The 16,928-nt window shown below is 44.0% G+C and overlaps 1 protein-coding gene across 1 annotated transcript in view; it reads right to left on the bottom strand.

Annotated features, from left to right (window-relative positions):
* Positions 1-2,124: 2,124 nt before the first annotated feature.
* FSTL1 (follistatin like 1) overlaps positions 2,125-16,928 on the bottom strand; it is a 53,339-nt gene continuing 38,535 nt past the window's right edge. Inside the window, exons 6-11 of the mRNA XM_039248906.1 lie at positions 16,645-16,775; positions 12,080-12,198; positions 10,614-10,726; positions 10,171-10,281; positions 7,742-7,818; positions 2,125-4,659 (exon numbers count right to left, since the gene is read on the bottom strand). Of these exons, the coding sequence (XP_039104837.1) occupies positions 4,615-4,659; positions 7,742-7,818; positions 10,171-10,281; positions 10,614-10,726; positions 12,080-12,198; positions 16,645-16,775 (596 nt within the window). The 3' untranslated portion in view covers positions 2,125-4,614. The remainder of the gene's footprint in view (positions 4,660-7,741; positions 7,819-10,170; positions 10,282-10,613; positions 10,727-12,079; positions 12,199-16,644; positions 16,776-16,928) is intronic.

Raw genomic sequence — 16,928 nt, 5'->3', positions numbered from 1 at the left:
GCTCAACCTCATGACCTGAACCATGAGATCATGACCTGAGCAGAAGTCGGATGCTTAACCGACTGAGCCATACAGGCACCCCAAAAGGATGAATTTTTTTAACTGTATTTTCTTTGACACATTTTTTTATCATGTGCATATATTACTTTTTCAATAAGAAATGTTAAATCATTTTTAAAAATGAACTCAGTTACCTTCTGTTGACAGGAAGACCCCCTCATTAGGGCAGCAACATGATGCCTCCTGTGTTCCAGCATGGAACAGCCTTCTCCAGCAGTGGTTCTGATTTCCTCTTCACATCACACATCCATGCTAGATTCACCCCAGGGCTCTGATGGCATCTGCTTGGAGCTATCTACCCATTCATTCTTTTTCCTTCCTCCCTCCTATTTCAGAGATAATTCAAGAGGACTGACAGGAATTTGACACAGGGTCTCTAAAACTAAAGCTAATCAAAGTAATTTGTATTAATTTGTACAATTCATAAGAACACATTTGATTATAGGAAACATACCATCTGAATTAAGCTTCTTTCAGGCTACTTTTAATTGATTTTCACTTCTTAACACATAAATATTGTAATAGCAGTGTTCCCAGACCACAGAAGATTGGGAAAGGCTAGCCAGAATTTAAAAGTGGCTGTGGACAAGGTACTCTTCAAATTTGATTTAAAATTCTCTTCTGAGAATAAAGATTTGAAGAATCAAACTGATTAATGAGACCAGTAGTTTACTGCAATAACATAACCAGAGTTTGCCTTTTAATATTTGATTAGCATTTGAGTAATACCCCAAATCCAATCAAGTGATCTGACTATAATTTTAGAGAAGAAAGCCTTCTCCACAGAAGATTAAAATGAAGAAATCTTAAACCTCAACCAACTGGAATAAGCGCTTTTGGAAGATATAATCATTGGGCGTGTGGAGTGCATGGGATCTATAAGACTCAGATAGGGATGCAAAGCAAGTAATGGTTATGTGTCTCCAAGGTGGAGCAGAATAGGTTTTAACCAGCCAACATTCAGCTCACTTGGAAATGTTGGTCCTTATGGGGTATATATCAGGTGAAAGCCATTAAGGCTATCAGACCCTGGCTCCCTGTGCACATTACCAGGTTGACTTGGCTTCTCATACAGGTTAACCTGCAGCCAGACTTACCTGGCGTCATTCTAGTCTCATAGGACTTTCAGCGGCTTTAAAAGCCATTTAGTTTAACCTCTTCCCCATATAAGAATATTCTTTGGGAGCATCTAGGTGGCTCAGTTGGCTGAACGTCTGACTTTGGCCCAGGTCATGATCTCATAGTTCATGAGTTGGAGCTCCGTGTTGGGCTCTGGACTAACAGCTCAGAGACTGGAGCCTGCTTTGGATTCTGTATCTCCCTCTCCCTGCTCCTCCCCCCATTTATGTACGGGCACGCGAGCATGCAAGCCTGCTCTCTCTCAAAACTAAATAAACATTCAAAAAAAAAAAAAAAAGAATGCTCTCTGACTTCTCATCACTTCCTGCTCCAGACCCACCATCCAGGATCCCTTTATTATTTTTTTAATATTAAAAAATTTTTAATGTTTATTTATTTTTGAGACTAATAGAGTGCAGGGTGGGAAGGGGCAGAGAGAGAGGGAGGGAGACACAGAATCTGAAACAGGCTTCAGATTCTGAGCTGTCAGCACAGAGCCCGTTGTAGGGCTCGAACCTACGAACTGCCAGATTATGACCTGAATCCGAAGTTGGATGCTCAGCCAACTGAGCCACCCAGGCACCTCCAGGATCCTTTTAAATAAACTTGTTCTATCAGTCCTTGAGTAAATTTGCCCTCCCAGCTGCAGTCCCAAGATTTTTACTAGGAGAAACTCTTCAGACCTCTTTTAAGGCTCCTGAAAGCTAACTCCACTTTTATGAGGTAAATGGTTAATGTTCTCACAACTTTATTTAGTCTTAATTTGGGAGAAGGAAAACAACACAATTACTATTTTAATTTCTTTATTTATCAATAGTATCCAAAAAAAGGGAAGAAAAAAAGAATCAGGAGTTACAAAAACAAGTTAAATGCATTATGGAAGCCTACTAAATACAAATATATTTCACAAACACATAGGCGACAGAAACCTGTTCAAATTGCTTCTTGACATTTGATTAAAAATTTAAATGTAAAGGAAAGACATTCAGACTTTTTCACATGGGCTTATTAGCAGGTGGAGGAGCCTTGCTTTCCCCAAACAGTGATGGAGTCCAGAGTCATGGCATGTGAGAAGGGTTCCATGAACACTGAATCTTAACAGACACTGTAATATGTTAATAAAATCATATACACATTGAGAAAGCCCAAGGAAGCTTGCAGTCTAAGCCCTGTGCTTGTAGAGAGCTGGAGGAACTGAACCCGAGTTAATCCTATTTGCTCCATACGAAGCTCTATGCAAGACTCCCCAAACTAGGCTATTTAGCAGCTTTCCATGAATGGTCATCAGATGGTGTGATTCTATGGTGCAGACAATAGTGTCTGTACTTACAGGAGGAATGCAGATTTGCTCTTGGGAATTCCATGGTGCAGGGTACGGTAATCTTAAATGGCAGCCACTGTCCTAAATGTTAACTGGTGAGGGGACACTCTGGCTTCTTGCTTTAAACAAACTGGCACTCCTGCCCTCTTTCTCAGTGTCCAAGAGCTGGCAAAACTTGATCAAGGTGTACTGTGGGAGCTCTCCAAGGCAATTGGACAGGGAGGTGCATTTCAGAGTGCACAAGTAGGGCTCGAAGAGAGCTTTTAAATGGGATGTATCTAAAAGGTCAGAATTCTAAACAAAACAGAATGCTCTCCTTTCAAAGGAGAACAAGGAAACTTGTTTAGAACCAATTCCACATTCAGCACAACATTCTCAGTATCACCAGAGCAATGCAATCTACATAATTTTCCTCTGGTAGTCTGTAATCTGCTTTCTGAAGATGAGAGCTTATGTCGAGTTTTTATATTCCAAATGCATCTTAAACATGGTAAATAGTGGGGTTAATCATCATGGAGTCCAAAAGACAGGAACAATGGTCTTCTCCCCAATCACAGTTTTAAAACTCAATTTCTATTCCCTCTGCCCTTGTAAAAGGTGAAACCATCTTTTGTCCTCATCTTGAAAGGTAAAGCTATTTCCTTTTCCAAGAAGGGTAAAGATGGAATGCAAAAGTGACGATGAACTGGAGTAGATCTCCTTCCCATTCTCTTCCTGGGCAGACATTACCTGAGAGGGCTCTATATCACCGCACAACCAGTGCAGCCGTGCAGACTGAGGTCAGATTTGGTCATCTTGTTTTTGGCCACCTGACTCTTTTGTTGTAACAGTACGGTTTCATTTATCCTAAGGAGAAGGAAAATCACAGAAGCCTGTATCCTTCTGAACCAATGATCAGAACCAGGGAATTTGTAATTTACCAAATTGAAAGGTTAATGCATTTCTCCTTGCTCACTGAGGAAACCGAGGCCCAGAAATAGGAAGAGATGGGGCCAAATCGCTCTCCTAATTAGTGGTGGATCCACAAGCATATTGATATCTAAGCACAGAGAGCTAAGCCTTGCTTGGCTGCACTTGTCACCATTCTTTGGAATACTGATTTGCATGAACTTATCATAATAGATGGAAACAAATTAACTTTTTGGATCTTAAAAGCTTTGTGTGGAGATGCTTGGTATTCCCCTGGCTTCTGTGTGAGGCACCTGCTGGTAGACTGTTGACCCACTGGAAGTCAGGGGGACCCAACTCTGGACTACATCTAGTATGTGGCAGGGTGGGAGGAGTCTGGGTTATAGCAGTCCCTGCACCAGAAAAGAACCCCAAACTCTCCCTCCTTTGAAATGGCAGGACTACTGAAAAATAATTACAGAAGCTTAATTTCTAGTCAAGAAAATAAAATATTAAAACATAACAATAATATAATGATAATAATTGAAGAGTGAAGTCAACTTGCCAAAAAAAAGTTTTACAGAAAAATAGCACCTTTGGTAAAAAGTATTTTAAAAATTTGGTTCGGTCTCTAAGGGGCTCAAAGTTATACAAATATCTGCATCATTTGTGTGCACCCTCCCAGAAACTCCAAGTCTAAGGGACACTGGGTAACAAAAGGGTGGCTGTGTATCTAGAGGCAGTGGTTGGGGCCATGAGAAGCACAGACGCTGGACGTCTACTATGCTGATGGCAACAGGAAGGGCTGGACGCAGAATGTGTTCCTCTCCACTGGGCCTCCCAGACCCCTCCTCTGGGGCAGCGTGCAAAGTTCTCTCTGGCATCGCTCGCACTCCCTGCAGGATGTTTATAGCTGTGGCTGACTGTTGTTCAGATCTGCTCTTCTCCCAACCCTGATGCAGTTTCCTCACTTGTCTCCAGCCCCTGAGCACCATTTACAGTTTCTCTCAAAGCACTCCTAGAAGTGAAGGCTATGGCCCTTCCCCTCCTCGCCAGCCACCCCCATTTCCTTTATTGCAAAACAAATAGACAAAATAAAACTCATTGCTATACAAGCAAATACTGGTGATTCGGCGATTGTAGCAGACACTTGGATATACTGGACTCAGCGCTGAAGTGAAAGAGAAGGTGCCAGGCTCTGGATGCCCTTCCCAGATACCTTCTCTTTAGATCTCTTTGGTGCTCACTTTTTTGGTCTTTTCAGCTGTTTCCTTTGAGATGCAGGAGAAAATAAGCATTGTGAATTATTAAAAAAAAAAAAGAATCACTGGCATCTATCTAGTCCTCAAGACTGTATATAGACAGCACTGACAGATACGTGTTCGTGCTAAATTTTCGTTCTGTTTTCTTCTCTGTCTCCTCTGTGGATGAGAAGAACCTGAGGGCAAAGATTATGTCTTATTTTTGACATGGTCACATAGGGGCTGTCACTGAATTAGTAGCTGACCCCACTTGAACGCCTATGAAACCACAGGTCAGACACGATTATCCTCATTTTAAAGCTGAAGAAAAGGATACTAGATGGAAGTGCTACAAGATATTCTGAATCTTAGTCCAGAGAAGTGTTAAGAGCAAAGTCTCTGGAGGCAGACTGTCTGAACTTGAATCATGGACGTGCTATTTTCTGGGCGACTTTGGCCACACTATAGAAACTTCTGTGTCTCAATGTCTTCAACTACAAAATGAGGGTAATAAAGTGCCACCTCTTATAACAGTGTCACATTTCTCCAAAGAAGCCATTCTTACTTATGGCCAGTAAGGACATGATAAAAAGTTCAACGTCATTAATTAGGGAAATGCAAGTCAAAACTACCATGAGATGCCACTTCACACCCACTACAATGGCTAAAATAAAGCATAATGGACAATGACAAATGGGGTGATTTTGTGGAAAAATAGCAACACTGCTGGTGATGATGTAAAATGGTAGAGTCACTTTGGAAAACAGTCTTGCAGTCCTCAAAAGATTAATCACAGAGCTACCATATGATCCAGCAAGTGCACTCTTAGGTATATACCCAAGAGACCTGAAAACATAAGTCCACACAAAAGCTTGAACAAGCATGTTCCTAACAGCATTAGTCATCATACCCAAAAAGGGGAAGCAACCTAAATATTAGCTGATGAATGGATACACAAAATGTGGTATATCCATATAACAGAATGATAGTCACAAAAAGGAATGAAGTGCCGATGAATGCTACGACAAGGATAAACCTTGAAAACATTATGCTAGATGAAAGAAGTCAAACAGAAAATGCCAAATACTGCATGATTCCGTTTCTGCACGTCCAGAATAGGCAAACTGAAACAGAGTTAGAAAGTAGTTGAGCGGTTGCCAGGGGCTGGGAGAAGACAGGATGAGGAATGACTTCCAATGGGCATAGGGTTTCTTTCTGGGATAATGAAAATGTTCTGGAATTAGGCAGTAGTGATGGTTGATAATCTTGTGAATACATAAAAACCACTGGATTAAAAGGGTGAATTTTATGGTATATAAATTAGATCTCAATAAAAAAATTAATTGGGAAATAAAAAACAACAGTGCCTGGCATCTAGCAGACACCGCTGGTTCCCCATCCACAGCCCCTTGCCATTAGCAGTTCAGTACACGGCATGGCTTCTTACTGCCAGCACCTGCATCTCTCTGCCTGAGGCTTTCTCCGGCTGCTGGAGCCTGCTTTGCCCATACATGCTGGCAGGCCAGAAATGCCAGGGAATTCATGGTGCTGGTGGCAGTCCTCGCCAATGGCTGATGAGAGTTTGTGTAGGAATGCGCCCGCTCCCTTCCCCGTAAGGAATGGGAACTCTGTTCCCAGAGCTCCACAGTAGGACTAAGCTCCACACGTCCACAGTGGTAACATTCCTTGGAAGATGCTCTTTATTGCTTCCTTCCCTTCCTGGGCTGGCTTCCCAACTCCCCCTCTGGTGTCTCCTAGGACTGCTTCCCAAATAAACTATCTATACTTGAGTCCTTGCCTTAGCGTCGGCTTTCTGAGGGACCTCACATAAAACAGACACGTAAAAATGTTAGCTATTATAATTCACTCCTCACTGTCTACTCTGATCATTTCCCCACCCCAGAGGAAAGGAATTCCTATTAAGTTTTTTTTTCTTTTATGTGGTTGCACTCACCTGGAGATTCAAAGCTGATGAAATATAGAAAAACAAAAGGCTAGGAGCTTCTGCTTAAAAAACTGACATGAGGGGGCTCAGTCAGTTAAGTGTACGAATTCAGCTGAGGTCATGATCTTGCAGTTCGTGGGTTTGAGTCCCACACTGGGCTTGTGCTGACAGCTCAGAGCCTGGAGTCTACTTTAGATTCTGTGTCTCTCTGTCCTTCCTCCACTCATGCTCTCTGTCTCTCTCTCTCAAAATAAATAAATTAAAAAAAAAAAAAAACCTGACATGAGGTTTTTACATTATCAGTGATAATCACAAAATGCATTAAAAACTATCAATAAATATGAGCAATTATTATTTTTGAGCAATTATTAACATTAATAATTATTTTGAAATCAAATATTTTATCTCAATAGTTTAGCGGTTCTTGTGACTATTATATTCTCTCAAAACTTAAGTCAGAGAGAAGGCTTGTATACCTGACCCAGTGTACAGACAGTTGATCTGAGGCACTATGTCCTTTGCTAACCAGATGGTAAATCAGGGGCAAGACAGGCCCAGGAGTCCAGCACATCCATATTTTCTCTCCAGGCCCTTACCAATGACGTCAGTGAATCACTATTCTGCCAAGAGCCTCTTCCCCACGAGGCGCCTTCAACTTAATGACACAGAACCTGAACAGAATTCTTATTTATTATCTTTTCAAGTCTCCAGGACCCTAAGTTCTCCGGGTTTGTCAATCTCAGGCTATTTTCTAACCAGCTTGGCATTTACTGAAATCTTTTTTACTGTGGTCCACATTCACTAATTTCCTGCTCATCGCCCTCAAGGAGCTGACAGTCTTCAGGTCCGGGTACTGGTCATGACAGGAATCAGTAACACTTCTGTAGACTATGCTCATTTACAAACCACTTCCAACCTATTTGCAAATCACCACCTGGCTAATTCTTGCTTATAAAGCAATTTAACAAGTTGTAACCTGCAACTGTTGGGACCTACTGGATCCTGCAAGGACTCTATCAGGGAACTGTCTGTATCATGGTTTGACAGTGTAGGTTTATCATTCAGGACTTAATGTACGGAACAGAGTGGCTCCTTGGTCTTCTGGAGCATTAGGCGATATCTGAATGGTAGAAGGGTCTAGTGGCCAGGAGGGAGTCTGCAACTCACCTGGTGCTTTTGGAGCTCCTGGACATATCTGGTCATCTCCTCCTCTGTCTGGGTCTGGGCCCCCTTCTGATTCTTTCCTGCAAGAAGAACCAAATTTCAGAGCAGTGCTCACTGAGGGAAGCCAGGATCCCACCAGTATCTACCTTTTAGGCTCTCAATTTCATCTCCCATTTAACCTATGGAAGGAGAGGTGAACTGCCTGTGTATCTCTGAATATGAAGCGTCCCAGCTTAACTGACACCTCCAAAGTAATGCACTGTGACCAAAGCAATCTCTTCCATTCCCCACTGGCCACTGCCTCTGGTGTCTCCTTCAACTGCTCCAGCACATACATCCATGCCAGGCACTGGCCCTGCTGTAAAAGGTATGGGGAATATCTGGGTCTTGACTCAGGAGGTTCCTCTGGGCCAGGGATTCTCAACCATTCACACACCCTCAAAATATCCTAGAGAACTTTTCAAAATATAAGTGTTTAAATTCCATTTTTAGATTCTGATTTAACTGTTCTTGGGCACCAGGATTTCGTAAAGGCTCTAGGTGATTCCAATGTGCAGGCAGCGTTGGTAGCCACTGCATTTGGCAATGTTTCCCAAACTTACATGATGATTAAAAAAAATCACAGAGTCTATCTTAAAAGTGGAGGTTCCCAAGCTGCTCTTTTGTGGATTCGATTCAGTAGGTTTGGGATAGACTCTGTATGTTTATCAAGCATCGTGTTTGCTGTCAGGAAACACTGCTCTGCCATGCCTTCTGGAGTTTGGACTTAATCATAGCAGTTTTCCTCAACTGTGGCACCACCTGGCTTCATATCTTGATGTCCCCTTTTATTTGCCCCATTGAGATTTCTGATCTAAGACTAGACTAACTTTCAGGTTCTGACTCTGGAGTGCTGCCTCTACAATGTCCTCTCAGCTCCATGGCCCACACACCAAGACGTGCTCACCCTGGGGCCCCACCATCTACAGTGCTCTTTATACCCACACAGGGCTCCGAACCTGACCATCCAAAGAGGGAGGATGAGGTGTCCAGTGTGGCTGTGGAAGTAGGCACTGTTCCATGGAGTCAATCATTTGGGTTTTGTCTGGTGCATGTGATGCAGCTTATTATTCAGATGACCAGGCTTATTCTGTAAGCCAGCTGTTTAACAATTGCCTGTATCTTAGAAATGGATGTACGAAGCCAGGCCAGGGGCAGTTAGATGTGGAGAGCTATTGCAAGGGGTTTGGGGAAGGTGAGTGTAGGATGCTTCCTGACTGAGACAGGGTGGATAGTATTTTGAAATGTTCTCTTAGCTTCAGTAGCTACTGTGTGCTTGGCTTGGCTACCCTAACTTAGTTTTGATTTCCAGAAACTTCTAGGATTTCTGTCTCTAACCAGCCTCTTCCTACTCTTCCATTTGTCTCTGGAATTGTGTTGGCTTCCTGCCTTCCCACTTTGAGAAGAGACTTGGTCCTGGGCAGTAAGAGACTAGGAATCCCCTGGTACAACTGAGTTCCATTTGTACTGTTGCTGCTACCTGGGCTTCTTATCTAAAAGAACATTTTCTGGGTCCTTGACCTCTATCTCCTAGTTTCTATCTTACCTGACCTTCCTGAACATGATCCTAAAACCATCCTAATCTTTCTTGTTTCAGTTTCTTTAAGATATAATTTTAAGTTCAGCCCATCTGGTGTAAATTTGGACTTGGATCCTACCAACCAACCTTTCTTCTCAAACCCAGTGTGACTCTTCATTCTAGACCTGATTTCACCCTTCTCTGTCTTTCCTCTAATCTGAATGGTGCCTGTTTTTTTCCCTATAATCTGGCTTTGAGTCAAGAGTCTCTTTTGATCTTTGGCATCATTCCAATATGCCATTTGGTTGCACTGGTCCCCCAAACTCCCTGACATCTCTATCTCCCTAATTCGCCTTAACCATGTCTCAACTTTCTTTTTTTTAGGGATAACCCAATTCTGTTAATTCAAAGAGGGTCTATAAACATTTTTCCTTTCTCTGCAGGGTATAGGTGTCGAGCAAGAGTCCCTGAGTTTTCCAACCAGCTAAATCTTTTACATATAAGATTTCCTAAGCTGTCATAAGGATTAAGTGGGTTAATATGCAGAGCGCCTGGCACATAGTTCTCACTAAGTATTTGCTTTCAATTATTATTATTATGATTCCAATCTCACATCAACATTTGATCTTGCCTGGCATCTTAAACTTCTCTTATGCCAAGACCCTGGAATAATTTTCAAACTTACTGCATCTGGCCTAGGTGCTTTTCCCCAGTGCTGCCTACTGCGTACTCCAACACTACAGGTTGGAGTCTGTCACTTGCTCTGCAGTTTCCTTGCTCCTGGCTACTGCCCTCTTTTCCATCATCCCCACCCTGACTTCTCTCATCAGCCTTCTCCCTGCCGTTCCTTCTTTCTGCCTGAGGCACAGCTCACCGTCACAGGTCATGGCTGTGCAGACCCAGTTTCCGCAGGCACAGACACAACGGTTACAGTCCACCTCGGTCTCCGCTCCATCTGCATATGTCTCATCCTCCAGGGCACACTCTATTAGGACCAGAAATAAGGGGCAACAGTTTAGGGTGAGAGTGGAAGAGGACATCTTGGCTAACATTTGTGCACCTTACCCTTTTCCCAGACAAGACCTGCTTCTGCTTATCCTTCAGAGGTACTATATCTGAGTAAATGATGCCATTGATCCAAAGATTATTGGACCCTAACCTCAGCATGGAGATGATGGGCTGGGGCCCAGTCTAGAATTGTGGAAGGGAACTTTCTTATCAAGATCTGGAATGTCCCATCAATTCTATCTTGCCCCCCGCTCCCTGCCAAATGCCCTCATTCCCTTCAACTCCACATATTTCTTAGGGTAAGCATACTCTTCTCTGGAGGATTGAAGGTTGGGTTGAGGCACTTGAGAAACTCTTGGAAGCTGAGTTTCCAGTCAGCATTTTCGTCAGACAGTTCAATGAGAGCATCAACACAGAGTCCTCTGGAACAAAACACAGGAGAAATATGTCAGTGAGACCCTGGCTTCACTCATTTAGAAAGTACCAAAACACTGGGATCACATACATTTGGGACTTCCAGAGGAGGCCAAGGGGACAACTGTTAACTGAGGAACTTTCTACACACCTTCCCACAACCATCATCCAACCTGACTCCTGTGATCATCCGACCTTTACTTTGTTATACTTGATGTCAGATCATTTACACTGTTCAAATGTTCCTCCCAAGAAGACTAAAGTTTTCTGAATGATTTTGTTCACTCTGATTGGCATATATTTTCACTACGTGTGCACCTTCTGTGAGCAATTGCCTTTACCCATGGTACTGGTCAAGTCAACCAAACTAGGACAATCAAAACAGAAGGGAGATGGATAGATGATAGGAATGGAATGTGTGATCTGAAAGAATATGGAATTCAAGCAGGCATCATCACTATCACTATCTAGAAAGAGAAATGTTTAAGAAAGTTTTATGGAATCCTAGTTCCCTCATTCTCCTCTTGGCTTGGATGTGAGCCTTGGTTCAGTCACTTATTACCCAAATGGCCTTGAGCTAGTTCTTCAACTTTTCTGAGCCTGTTTTCTCATCCACAAAATGAGGACAGAGAGCCCTCCTTTAACTGGAATGTTATGAAGATCAAACATTGATCTTGTAAAATATTATCTAATTTCAAGTTATCAAAATATGAAGGATTTTAGGATATTATACTCTAAGGTCATGGTGTCTTACTAAGAAAGAATTATTCTAGAATCTGGGCTTCATGCTTTCTATGTCTTCTGAACAAAAGAGGTGCTATTCCTATTTTTAATTCTTGTTGATATACTGGAACCACACCAGAAGTTTCATAGGGGTAAATTTTTATTAATATTTGCTCTGGAATAATATCAGAAAAGGACAGGGACATGCTTACATTTGTGACAATTAGGGTTCTCTATATTAAATAGCAGCAATTATCTTAAAAGTGAGAACTAAAGCTATTTTAGACTTACAGTTAAATAATATGGTGATGTAATTCCTTCTGAAAATTAACCATTAAAACATTATCACAACACTCAGAAACACATTTGCTCTGATGTGACCTTGATAATTTACTTTAAAATTACATTCTTCTATTCCTTGCAAGTTCTAGCCAAAAACAACTATTTGATCAGATACCAGTGGTGCTCAATATATTAGTTCATAATGTGCACAAAATAGACCAGGACAGAATTCCTATTTTGCTTTTTACTTCTCACTGGCACTGGTGGCCCCTCTGCAGGTAGGATGGAGTTCAAATCCCCTTTCCTATCAGGCCTTCCCTTCGTGGTTCCCTCCTCGACCCCTCAACTCCACTCACCTAAGCAGCTTGTTGTTCTCCTGGTCGGCATAGGTAGTGATGTTGATGGCAGTTTCATTCTGCTCCACGAATTTCAGTAATTCACTGGAGTCCAAGCGAGAGTCTCCATTATCAACGTTCTAGAAAGAGGATGAAGAGCTCTTTCAGGAACATTTTGTAGATTTGTCTCCCACTCAGCTTGACCCATCTTTGGCTCATCTTGCTCTTGACCCATTTCAACCCTGCCCTTGTCTCTCAGACCTATAGCAGCAAAGGTTTGCACCAGCGCCCCAAAGTGAGAGACTGAAAGTGTGTGGGCAGAGGCCACCGAGGGCCTTTCAAACCCAGACCCTGCTCAGAAGGGCAGTGGGAACACAGGCCTGCATTCCCCAAGCAGCTTGGGGTGCTGGAGGACCCTCTGTGGCCTTATCCTTGACACTGTCCTATAAACAGTCTCCACTTTAACATCTGGGTTCAAACCAGCCACCATACCTTGTTCTCTAACCTTAATGAACACTGTCAATCAGAATCAGTGGCAGAACCCAGGACGTGTATTTGGTTTTTTTTTTTTTTTTTAAGTTTATTTATTTTGAGAGAGACAGAGAGAGTGTGTACACATGCACATGCGAGTGGGGAAGGGGCAGAGAGGAAGAAAGAGAATACCAAGTAGGCTCGACGCTGTCAACACAGAGCCCAACTTGGGGCTTGATCTCATGAACCATGAGATCATGACCTGAGACAAAATCAAGAGTTGGATGCTTAACCAACTGAGCCAGTCAGGTGCCCCTGGAAGTATATTTTTAACAAGCTGCTTGGGAACAATAATACAGGCGATCCTCAGAGTTCACTCTGGAAGTCACAGGACCACTTCTTGCTGCTTATTTCCCTGGCCTGCTGTCACGCTTCACCTTCACACTGGTGCCCCTAACCAGGCACAGCAGTGAGAAGTCACAAGCAAAGTCCCCGAATTGATAACCTGCAGGCAGAGGTGGTGCAAAACCCCCAATATCTCTGCTCTGGGCTGTGGGCCCCACTACAGACATGTGCAGGGGTCCTCGGCTTACCAAACATGGGCTGTCCTCATGACCTAGCTGACATCCAATGAGCACAGGTGAGGGTATAGTGAGCTCAGGCATTATTTCCTCCTTGACAAGATGCTAAATGTAGACCACAGCCATTTGGAAGCCTTCAAAATGCCCAGGCCCTAGATACTGGAGGAGGGTGTCAAGTTCAAGTTCCTATCAAATTCTAAGTTGGATGTTGTTGCTCTCCTGGATAGTTTCAATGGGGGAAAAAATGTTTTATAGAAAAAATTTCTTTCCCTTGGCTGTCCTGGGAAATAATCAGCATTCCCATGTTACATTCAAGGTGGCTCACCAGATGATGTAAGGGATTCTGAAGGGACTCTCCTTCCATGCCTATCATGTGTCACATGTACTCTACTATAAGGCTGTAAATCATTCCATGGTATTTATAACGACAGGTATGTACAAAACAACTACGTTGGCCTTTGCTTAGTGCCTTTTTATCATTCTTGCCCCAGTTTTCTAGGAACAGGTCTCTGATGTTCACCTTGAGGAAACTGCCCTTCACCTTGTGAAGTCTTAATTAATTAATAGAGAGAAATGAAATAAGGTTGGTCAGGTGTCATTCTTAGCAGTACAGGACTTTCTTGAATCCAAATGTTGCAAGTGCCAGACAGATAGGAACAACCCTCACAGACCCCAACACCACCACAGTTTGTTGAGAGAGTGAGTCTGAAAAGGAGCAATGCAGCCATGACTGCAGACCCAGTGCCAGGCAGTGCCTGGGGGCACCAGGAACCTGGTGGCTACAGCCCAGACAGCCCCCACAAGGCAGCATCGAGTGCACACACTTCATATTCCATAGGGCCACGATCCAGGCCTGAAGCCAAGGGGGAGGGCCAGCCTGTGTGGCGGCTCATCTCACGAGGGACCAGCCAGGCACCCCCCCAGACCAGCCCTGTATGTGGAATCCACAAAAAGAGGTCTGGTATCTGACCCAGAAACAGCCTGGACTGCCTGGAGGAGCATGCTTAGGGGGTCGTGGTCTTGGACCCTGAACCAACCTAATTGACTCAGCGTCTGTTCAGCCAACTGCTTACAAAAGACATAGTACCTCTGTATGCCTGCAATTCCCAGCTCTGTACCTGATGTAGCACCCTTTCTTTTATGTAGGGTTGTAGAAAGGCAGGAAGATGTGTGATACAAAACCTGTGCTTGGGGCTTACTGCAAGTTTGGAGACTTCAGAGGATGAGCTGGGCCAGACGCTCTCTCACACACAGCATCTGCGGCGACATGGGGGCCATGATACCAGAGTCAGGGAGATAAGAAGTCTGGCTCCCGTTCTGGCCCTGGCCACCAGGAGTCTGCCACCGAGAGAGGGTGTGTTTATGACATGGCCATGAAAGGCTCTCTCCACCTGGGCCTGCCCTCTTCATTCTGCTATGCTTTCCCTTAAGAAATCATTAATGAATTACTAGGTGAAGTGAGAGTCTGGTTCTCATCTTATCTGAATTCTGATTAGATTTTCTTTTTAACTAATTTTGATGTAAGGAATGCCAGCTGGGCTAGAGGGCAGTTCACCGGTTCAGAATCAGTTTCTGTGAGATATCAGATCTCTCATCAACAGGCAGCTGTTTGCCCAGTGGGAAGGAATCTCTCTTTGAAGACTACACCACACAGGACACCAATAATCATCAAGTAGATAGTAAAATCCCTATTTTCTCAGAAGACACGGCCAGAGTGTCTGGGAGAAGCGAGTGTTGTCAGTCACGATGAAGCTTTATTGGTCGGAAGTGAGAATGCCCTAGAGGAAAGCTACTTTCTCAAGGGGTCTCACACAGGAGCCTATTAGAGAAGTTGGAGAGGTGTCAAGGGGGGCGTGGGGCCCAGGTACTTAAGAATCAAATAAATAGAAGGTGTCACTGATGCCTGAGGCAGGGTGCCACTGAGGGGCCCCTAAGAATGATTACAGGTCCCAAGAGGCCCCTTGGAAACAGTGGCCTCCTGAGCCTTAATGGCCACGGCAGTGTCACTGCACACAACGATCTGGCAGGTGCTGCTCACTCGGCTTCTGAAAAATCACTTTCTTCAAATTACTTTCCGCTCTTGTGCAACTATCCTGTCTCAGCACTATGATGTGTTTCTGTGTAGATGAGGAACCACCCCCTATCCGAAGGGCCCTGTAACACTGGGGGGTTGACGCAGAGGAAGACTGAGACGGGCTGTGCTTTCTCATCCATGTGTGACTCAAACACTTGGAACCCAGAGAGACATACTTTCTGCCACAGGAGAGAGAGCTCTCTAAAGACAATAACACAAAGTCTGACATGACCAAACACCCAATCCAGCATTTCTCTGTCCGTGGGGTCCATAGTGTCAGTGAGAAAGAAGAATCCACAGACTAGGCTGGTGTTGACATTTGGTGGCCACAGAGCTGCCAAGAAATCCTTCATGTGCCTGGGGTTGCTCCTGAATCCAGGCAGGTTAGGGCACGAGTCAGCAGGCCCTGGAGGTGCCTGGGAACTCGTATATCTGCAGATGGGCATATGAAGGCATCTACCCAGAGATGTGTGTCCATAAGCAAAGGGGACTTTCTGCTTATGTGGGAATGTGGGTATCTGAATGTGTGTCTGCGAGTAGCTGTGTCTGTGTGGGGTGTGCATCTCTGTATGTGGGATGTGTGTGTGCACGCACATGCTTCTGCTTGTGGTATTTTTATCTCTGGGTATGATGTACATATGTGTGTATCTGTGTTCTCGTCAGTCAGCTGGAGGAGCACCCTTCACTGCTTCCAACAACTTACTCAAGCTGAGAAATATCCATGCCATGGGAGCCCCACTCATTGCTAAATTCTATTTCTAATCCTTTTCAAAGCAGTATCTCTCCCATCCCCAACTGGAACAACCTATCTCTTAAACTAAATAATGGACAAGCAATATCTAGGTTCATGAAAAATCCTGGGACCATGAATGCCAGTCCATTGTCTCTTCCTAGATGGTGAGGAACTCTATAGGCCAGGGATGGTCAAGTTAATGATTTAGAGAAATGTCAGACCATGTGGGAAAGAGGCTAAAGTGGCCTAGGTCTGGGTGAGATTAAAAGGTATACTGTTATCTACAGCCAGCTCTCTAAGGTAAAGGGAAGGGGGATACATACAGAGTAGGGGGATAGAACCTGGCCACATACATGTGCATTAGATCCCAAGGGCTCTACTGCTGGAATCCCACTGATCAAGCTGGCCAGAAAACAAATGTCACAGCTTCATGGAACAATGGGGAGATGTGATCTGGCAGCAGGAGAGGAAGTGTCTCTCTGGGGCTAAAGAGTTTATTTTATTTATTTTTTTTTATTATTTGTTTTTGAGACAGAGATAGTGTGAGCAGGGGAGGGACAGAGAGAGAGGAAGAATCTCAAGCAGGCTCTACTTTGTCAGCACAGAGCCAATATGGGGCTTGAACTCATGAAATCGCGAGATCATGACCTGAGCTGAAATCAAGAGTCACATACTTAACCGACTGAGCCACCCAGCCACCCAGTCTTTGACCCCAGTTCTGGATTACCTTAAAGTACTTGTCTAGGATTTCACTGTAGTTGCTGCCTTTAGAGAACCAGCCATCTGGAATGATCTCTGCTTCCAGCCACTGGATGATGCGACGCCGGAGCTCATCCCGGTTGGACTGATAGCAAACGACTGCAGGAAAAGGGAGTGAGGTCAGCTGAGCAGTGAGGACTCCAGTGTCACCCAGCATCTACTACATGGGAGGTTCAGTGGCTGGGACTCTGCATGGGATATCCCACTGAATTTTTACAGCACTCCTGGGACACAGGATGATCACACACATTT

The sequence above is a fragment of the Hyaena hyaena genome, unplaced genomic scaffold (assembly GCF_003009895.1).
Source record: "Hyaena hyaena isolate Hyena2069 unplaced genomic scaffold, ASM300989v1 scaffold_321, whole genome shotgun sequence".
Classification (NCBI taxonomy): domain Eukaryota; kingdom Metazoa; phylum Chordata; class Mammalia; order Carnivora; family Hyaenidae; genus Hyaena; species Hyaena hyaena.
This window is presented reverse-complemented; position numbering and strand designations above follow the sequence as displayed.